The 9,013-nt window shown below is 41.9% G+C and overlaps 1 protein-coding gene across 7 annotated transcripts in view; it reads right to left on the minus strand.

Moving 5' to 3' along the window:
• MED27 (mediator complex subunit 27) overlaps positions 1-7,693 on the minus strand; it is a 96,467-nt gene extending 88,774 nt beyond the window's left edge. For all 7 annotated transcript variants that reach the window (XM_075170594.1, XM_075170593.1, XM_075170591.1 and 4 more), the window contains exons 1-2: positions 7,450-7,693; positions 4,624-4,768 (exon numbers count right to left, since the gene is read on the minus strand). In XM_075170594.1, the coding sequence (XP_075026695.1) occupies positions 4,624-4,768; positions 7,450-7,655 (351 nt within the window). In that variant the 5' untranslated portion in view covers positions 7,656-7,693. The remainder of the gene's footprint in view (positions 1-4,623; positions 4,769-7,449) is intronic.
• Positions 7,694-9,013: the final 1,320 nt, after the last annotated feature.

Raw genomic sequence — 9,013 nt, forward strand, 5'->3', positions numbered from 1 at the left:
CCTTTTCCCATTGTACTTTTCTATACCCCTGGAGCAGAAACTCAAGATACTTAGAAACAAAGGAACTAGCGTTGAGACTCACAGAAGCAGTAAAATAAGGTTTGGGGCAAATATCTCTGAAATCACAATTAAATACAATTAACCTCTACTGCACTAAGCCAAAGAGTTAAGTCAGTAAATTTGCACCTAAAACTGAGTCTCCTCACAATACATAACCAGTCGCAAGTACACATATTAAATGTGGTAAATAAAACAAGTTGAAAAGGTAAGTCTAATCTCCTATGTTAATATTCATAATTTAAACAAAATTTTCTATTTATGCCTGTGAGTATGATCTTCACTACACTTCTCACCCAGCACTGCTACTTAATCCAAAAAGCTTGTCCATGCATCCAAGACCAGATCAAAATTGGGCATTTGCTTGACCCAGCATCAAAACAAAGCTGCAAGTATAAACAAATAACTGTTCTAACATCCAGTATCTCATGAACCACAAGGAATGATGATTAATACAGCCTCACCTGAAATTTAAAAAAACAAAACTAAACAAGCTATTCCTTGTGCAACCAATTTTGGCAGAAAAAGTAAGAGTCACACAGATAGATGTGATCCACCTCCAGATTTACAAAACTGCTTAAGTATCATACACTAAAAAAAAAGAACCGATTTGGTAGTAGTATGCTTTAAAGAACTTCATGTGGTTTATGGTATTTGGAAGGTTACTGTCATTATATTCTCCAAAAACTGGCTGAGGCTATAGTTTCTAAAGCAGAAACACTGATATAAATGGACCAACTAAAAATCTCAGCTTTTAAACAAACAGACTATTACATAGGATAACGTTTGAAATGCTGGGGTTTTTTTGGTTTGGGTTTTTTTAAGAATTACCATTTCAGGCCTCTAATTGTTCTTTCAGTTTTAGATTAAAAATAATGCAGCAAAGCTTTTTTTTTTTTTAAATATATAGTACTATGTATAGTGCTTTGATATATTGAACAATAATTTACGTCTCATGTGATAGCCCAGTTATTACTACCTACCTTACTCATTCTTGTCCTACAAGCTACTACTACCAGCCTCCCCATGTTTTAAAAATAAACAGAATGCATTGAAACATGCAACACAGTCTGTGTACTCATTTTTCCTATATTTCCTGAATGCTGTTTTTGAATGGCACCATAGCCCCAAAACTCTACTCCACCTATCCTCCCCTGGCAGCCATGTGGCTATTCATGCCATCAGTAACGCATGAACAATCAAAGAGATAGGAAAATGCCCTTATCTCAGCTCATCAAAAATACAAGCAAGCAAGCCACAAAGGGGTCACAAATTAAAAATTAAATGCGGACAGACATAAAGTGTATTGACACATCACCACATCTAAATCCTCGCTTCGAAGCAACAGAAAACACCAGACACACATAACAAGAATAGAAGGCGGCCAAAAGTTGTAATGAAATAACACTTATTCAAGAAGCGCATTTAGCAATGAAGAATTAAGCAGCAATATACACGAGCATCAATAAGGTCTTTGCTGCTAATGGTAAATCCAGCAGCTAATACCCTCACACAGGCAACTCATCTGCTGTTAGAAACAGGGGCGACCTATCCATGCCTGCTGGTTATTGCAAACCCTAGAAAGGATGCTAGTAAAGTTCAGAAGAACCATTAGGTTTTTAAATAGCTACTTTCTACAACTTAAACAGTATCTTTTATTTTAGCTGTAAAACAGAAGTCAAAGACATAAACCATAAATAATATATGGTATGATAAAAGAAAAAAACCACTGGTTTTCTCCTGGAACGTTTCACTGTGTATATGAGTGCACAGGACGGTAAAACTTTCTGCCTTCTGAAATCAGAATCCAGGATTACAAAAAACTGCTCTTCAAAGCTCCGTAACACTCTAAGTTAATAAAAAACTCCATTAGAACCACTCTGCCAAAGCTATTTCATTTCCAGCTGAGTTTACTTTGATAATGACCTAAAGAAGTAATTAAATCACTGAAGACTTAACTGCATTACAAGTTTAGAAGTTTTCATGTATAAATGTTAGATGGTTTTATTTTTTTTGAAAGTAGCAAATGAATTATTTTTTCTTCAGTGCCAATAATCTGCTGCTAAGAGCAAGAAACACAAGCAAACATGAAGCGTTTTCTCAATCAATAAATCTCTACTTAAAAATCCTTCCTGTTCCCCATTTTCCAACCATACCAAATTTCTGTCAATGCTGAATTCTACTGATTTTAGAAGATGTTAACACATATTTGTATTCTGAAAAGTGACTGTACAAACATTATTGTGGTATTCATACAAACATTATTGTAATATTCTATTTTAAATCTGAGTAATATTAGATTGGTTGGCTCAATGTATAACAAGAATTTGCCTGTGAAGTACTTGTGTAGTCTGAAAGTCTTCCTTACTCATGTATCACAATAAATAATTTAAAGTGGAATTGTTGCTTTTAATGCCCTAAATATTTTCAGATTTATTATTCTTGCTTACTCCTGCTGTCTTGTATAAGGTCGTTAAAAGCTACAACTCTGGAATCTCTCACTAGTAACAATTACCGTAACAGAACTGAATCCATCTTTTAGATTTTGTAACAGCTCACTAGTATTTCAAAGATAATTTTAAGAAAGCTTTTAAATACGTATTCATTTAAATATTTCTCTAAAAAGTAATAAGTATGCTCAAAAAACTCAGGATGGGAACAGGCAATCTGAAACATATGGTGCTCGAACAGAGACCAGTAATAATCGCAATAACGCAATGTTTACTTTGATGCAATGTTTACTTATTTAATAAAATCAGATGTGAGGAAAGGAATATTTTTGACCCACAAGTAGACTACGTTCAGAGCAAAGAAGGAAAGATACCCATCCAATTTCTGTCTCTAGATATAGTCAGCATACAGGTTTATGGAACTGAATTATGCTCATGAGAAAGAAGATTCTTTCAACAAAAACAATTTTTTAAAAATGTAAAAAACTGCATTAACATTATTTGCCCCCTTTTTTTTTTTGTTTTAAACCTCACTTAAAATTCAGTGCAATATATACAATCTGAAAACACTAGGTATGCCAAAGCTGTTGAATACAAAGTTACTTCTGAGACCAGGTGCAAATGTTTTTTAGCAGCAGCAAATGGTATGGAAAGGCATCAAGGTTTCTGATGATGACAACCTCCCTATACGTTTCTTTCCTAGAAATAGGTTTGGAGGTGACATAAGCTCTTGATTCTCTGTTCTAATATCCCACTGCCCTCTGCTACTGTGTTTACTGCCAGATGCAAGGACACAATATACTTTTATTTTATATCTACGTAAGATGTTAAACAGCTAACATGGGATGGTTGGACTCAAAGAGTTGTGGTCAATGGCTCGATGTCCAAGTGGAGAGCGGGGCGCGACAAGTGGCGTTCCTCAGGGGTGGGTATTGGGACCGGCGCTGTTTACCATCTTTGCCGGTGACACGGACAGGGGGATCGAGTGCACTCTCAGCAAGTTTGCCGAGGACACGAAGCTGTGCGGTGCGGTCGACACGCTGGAGGGAAGGGATGCCGTCCAGAGGGACCCTGACAGGCTTGAGAGGTGGGCCCGTGTGAACCTCATGAAGTTCAACAAGGTCAAGTGCAAGGTCCTGCACATGAGTCAGGGCAATCCCAAGCACAACTACAGGCTGGGTGGAGAATGGATTGAGAGCAGCCCTGAGGAGAAGGACTTGGGGGTGTTGGTTGATGAGAAGCTCAACATGACCTGACAATGTGCGTTTGCAGCCCAGAGAGCCAACCATATCGTGGGCTGCACCAAAAGAAGAGTGACCAGCAGATCGAGGGAGGTGATTCTCCCCCTCTACTCCGCTTTCGTGAGACCCCACCTGGAGTACTGTGTTCAGCTCTGGGACACCCAACATAAAAAGGACATGGACCTGTTGGAGTAAGTCCAGAGGAGGGCCACGAAGATGATCAGAGGGCTGGAGCACCTCTCCTACGAAGACAGGCTGAAAGAGTTGAGGTTGTTCAGCCTGAAGAAGAGAAGGCTCCAGGGAGACCTTATAGCAGCCTTCCAGTACTTGAAGGGGGCCTACAAGAAAGCTGGAGAGGGACTTTTTACAAGGGCATGTAGTAATAGGACAAGGGGTAATGGCTTTAAACTGAAAGAGGGTAGATTTAGATTAGATATAAGGAAGGAATTCTTCACTATGAGGGTGGTGACGTTGTCCAGAGAAGTTGTGGGTGCCCCATCCCTGGAAGCGTTCAAGGCCAGGTTGGATGGGGCTTTGAGCAACCTGCTCTAGTGGAAGGTGTCCCTGCCCATGGCAGGGGGGTTGGAACTAGGTGATCTTTAAGGTCCCTTCCAACCCAAACCATTCTATGATTCTATGATTATTCTGCTTGGGAGTTAACACCCCCTTCGACAAACAAGGGCACACCTCGGTATCGCAGAAAAGTCTCCTCTCAATTAAAGAACAATTAACCTTAAAAGCACATTTAGGTACATATTATGCTCCTCAACTTTATAACAAACTCAGCGATTTTGACAGTCTCAAACACTCAGATGTCTACCGTATCACAAATCAAACATTCTGTAGGAATACACAACTAAATTACATTCTGTTACCTTATTTGACCATTTGTAGGCTTGAAGAAGTTGGCTGTAAAGAGGTGTTTTGTCCTGAACAGGATCTAGGCTCAACAGTCCACTATTGTGCAGGGGATGATTCTCAGATGGTTTACCAACTAGGTTGCTCAGACGCTCCAGTTCACTGAAAGAAAACAGAATGGCATTTTTTTAAAGTCAGATCTGCAGATACAGATATCTGAGATGTACAATCCTCCTGCAGGGACAGCAATCATGCGCGAACTCTAATTTAATATTTATGTGAGTTTTAAATACCTGCTCAATTTGATTAAAAAAAAAAAAAACACAACTTAATCACTGTCATTACCCAAACAATTTAAAGTGGTCTGTTAGTCGTTAAGCTCCGTGCTTCTAAGGAGAGAAAGTACAAGTCAAGAGTCTTTGTAAGACAACCTGGAAAGAGTCAAATTATGGTGGGTCCTGTCCACAAGCACTTCCAGAATTCAAGGCATCTCCTGAGCAATGCACACCCTCAGAAACTTCAAAATTCTGACTTAAGCATTGGCTGCAATACTAGAAATATTTTTTTACCCATCAAGCAGGCAGCTGCCTTATCATTTCATTAAAGGTCTAGAAATTAAAATTGCCCTCATATAAATATACAGAAAAACTGGCATTAGTCCTAAGGCTGGAGATGGTCCTGCAAAGTCCGTGACTATTCTCAGCAAGTATACACATTCCAAGTTCTCCGGGCAAGGAAGCATCTTCTGTTTTCCACAAGCAATTTGTACATTTGTAGATGTGTATAAAATACTCAACTAAAGCATAATAAGCACTCTTTTCCCACGAAAAAAGCTCACTGTGAAATGATCTATTATTGCTTCATATCTCATTTGTCAAACACTACATTAAATAATAACAAAAGTTAAGCAATTTTTAAAACTTGCATTAATCAGCTGTAGAAGAAAGACTGGCTACTTTGCACAGATATAAAATGCAGTTTTTCAAGTGACATGACTAATCAGATGCCTTTCCTTTTGACTTCTGAATGTTACATCCTACTCTGAACTTCAGAACTTCCACTAGATTAAAAGCACCAATTCAGACCCTTCAAAGGGTGATTTCTGAAAATCTCTGTAAAGAAAAATCCCAAATATCTCAATTTGCATTTAATGAAGGTTACGAAAATAAACGCCAACCATCAGGGAACTGACAGTTAAGAGACTTCCCCACTTTACTACCACAAAATTCTCCTTTATCAATCATCATTCCTTCAAGTTGCCATGGCCTACATTCTTTCTAAGCCTGTGGTGCTGTGAACACTCACGAATGTGCTTAATATTTCTTGACAAAAGAATACAATAAAATAAATGTGAACAGACATAACAACTAATGATTTGTTGAACAGGGATCCCAGTCAATACTTTCATGACGTGAGCCAAGTCCACTGATATCATTAACTTCAATCCACCTTGGAGTATTCCCTTGCTACTCGAAATCTGTGCTTCCCAAACATGTCACAGAATATGTAACACTTAAATGCTATATAAATTACAATATTTTGGGGCAGTTATGTTTCAAAAAAGACAAATTAAATATACTCCAAAATATTTTTAAAAAGTTATCTTGCAAGGAATCAGGAAAGAAATGATCACCAAAGCACTGATAAGCATATCCACTAATGATGTGGAAGAGATGGTGAAAAAGGAACTGGTGAAGTTTGATGACGAAGCTACTCTCAGGTAAGGTAGTAAGGACAGGGACTGACTGCAAAGAATCGCACAAGAACTTCACAGCACTGAAATACTGGATGATAAACTGCAACGTAGAGGAGTGTAAAGTACCGCACACGAGACAAGATAGGTCAGAGACAATTGCTATCTATTATTGTTTGGGAACAAGATTTTGGGGTTATACTAGATAATTCTTTAAAAAGCTCCAGAGCAAGACAAGAAGGGTAATGAAAGGAACCGCACAGCTTCCATGCAGGGAACCATGAAGCCTCCTCAACTTGAAAAAAATAAAAACCAAAGGGGTACAACAGAAGTCTATAAAGCTGTGTACAACATCATTCGTAAGAACGATTATCTACCATCTTTCCCAATAGAAGGGAAGAAGTAGGTAACAAATTATATTACCACAATCAGAACTAATCAGCAAGAAACAAATTCTTGCACAAAAGACCCTGAACCCTAAATCCCAGGAGGCCAGAAGATGTGCTGGGAAAGGGTGGTTACGCGCTGGCCCTGCCCTTGGACACCTCCCTGGACAGCCCTGAGGGCTGCCAAGAGGATACAACTGAACCCAAGAGTCCACAGGATCCACAGTTTGTCTCTATTTCCGTGAAACACACCTGCTGGCACTAAACAACTGTACTTACCCTGTACGAACTTTCCAGCCTTCCAAGTTTTGGTAATAAAATGGTCATTCTTGAACCACTTGGAAGCTACTAAATAGTCAGAGCCTAGAAAGTGATTTTTTTTTTTTTAAATACTTCAGAAAACAGAGAAAAATCTCCCTACAGCCAAACGCATTCAGCTTGCCAAGGCAATCCCACCGACAGCTCCTTTTTTAAAACAAAACCCAGGTAAACGTTATGAGCAGCACTCATCCCTTCGGAGGCTCTGGAATGAAACACCACGGAGGGGTAACGCGCACGATGGAATAAACCGGAGCGTTTTCGCATTTATTCGCCTAAAACTTTCTCCGGGCGTGGAAACGGCACCGGCGGGCGCCTCCGAGGGGGCAGGCCCGGGGAACCCCGGGACCCCTCTCCCCACCGCGCCGCCACCGCCGGGCCGGGGCCGGCGGCCCGGCTGCACACCGACGCGGAGGGGGGAAGCCCCCTCAGGGCCGGCTGCTCACCCCAGGTCGCGGCTGACGGAGTGCAGGCTCTCCTGGAAGGCGGCCACGAAGCCCTTCTCGCGGCCCTCCAGGGTCTCCTTGTTCCGCATCCCATCCTTCAGGCAGTCGAAGACCCGCGTCACGCTGGAGCGCAGCGCCTGGATAGCGGCGATGGCCTGGGAGAAGGCCTCCAGGTTCACCCCAGGGCTCAGCACCCCCTCCGCCATCTTGGCCGGCCGGGCCCGGCCTCCGCCCGGCGGGCCGTGAGGAGCGCGGCGAGGCCGCGGCGGCCCGGGGCAGGCTGGGAAATGTAGTCCGGGCTCTGAGGGGGGCGGGAGCGAGCGGCGGGAAATGGCGCTTCCGTCAGGGGCTGCCCCGGGCGGGGGGCCGGTTGAGCGGCACAACAGGTCACTTTTAAGCCTTTGAGCCTCTTTTTCTAACCTCAGGGATTCCTTCAGCAAAGGCGGGTCAGCCCCGCGCGCCCTGCGCCCACCGCCTGTGGCAGGAGATCTCTGCCCGGCCCCGGGCGGGAGCCAGAGGCAAAAGAAATGAGCACTGGCACGTGCATCTCTGAAATACCTCTTTCCTTCCTCAGAATAATTTTTTCCAGTCAAATGGCCTCTTTCCTTCTATTTTCCTGTGGTGTGCGTCTTTCTCTGCTCATAGTACAGGGCATATTCCCTCCTCTGGATGCTCTATATGGATTTTTCCAGGCATAGAGCCAGAAATAAAACTATTTAAAATAGGAATCCAGGGCCCCCGTCCTGCTGCAACTGTGCTTAGCTTTAAGCAGGCAAGAATACTTCTATAAGCCTTATGCTCATGGACAGACTGAACTCAGATTTTAAGGTTGGGCCCCACGTTACAGTTCATGTCTCCGTCGTGATTACTGCTGACATCAACAGGCCTTCGTTACCGAATGTTTGCAAAGCTGCAAAGTTTGAGACTGCTGTCATAGCACTAAGCAGCGCTAGTCGGATTTTGTAGGAGCTGCTTGTGTTTCCGATGCCACCGCCAGCTCCTTTCACCCTTAGAGTGCAGCTAAAATAAACAGAGCTAAAATAAATGAAGCGCTGTGCAGGCCAATAGTCACTCCACACAGAGTGAATTGCAGTACAGGGCTAGGCTTTTTGTCTTCTCAACTTCTAAAGGAAATAACAACCTCTTTCATAAAGGTATTAATTAAATTCAGTAGGCACAATCCACAGAATCAGATTCTTTAGTCAGGGATGCTTTTTATTTAATATGTAAAATGGAAATGAATATGACAGGACCGGCAGATGTGTCAGTGGCCAAGTGAAGCGAGGCTGTGCCCTCCGCTCAGCGACACTTTTCTGTCTATCATGCGACGGATTCTGAAAATTGCATCCGATCAATTAAATGTTCTCAGACAACGTGCAAGGTATTGATAAGTGAAACCCTGTTACTTAGCATGAAGAATGAGAAAATGAAAAGGCTGCGGTTCTACTTCTCTTGAGCTTAGTAATGCTGTTGTACCTAAGCACGGAATAAAAGCAAACCTGGAAGCAATATAGTCCGAAGCAATGTAGTTCAGTCTACATAAACAGGAAAATATATAGTGGTG

This window comes from Calonectris borealis, chromosome 21 (genome assembly GCF_964195595.1).
Source record: "Calonectris borealis chromosome 21, bCalBor7.hap1.2, whole genome shotgun sequence".
Lineage (NCBI taxonomy): Eukaryota > Metazoa > Chordata > Aves > Procellariiformes > Procellariidae > Calonectris > Calonectris borealis.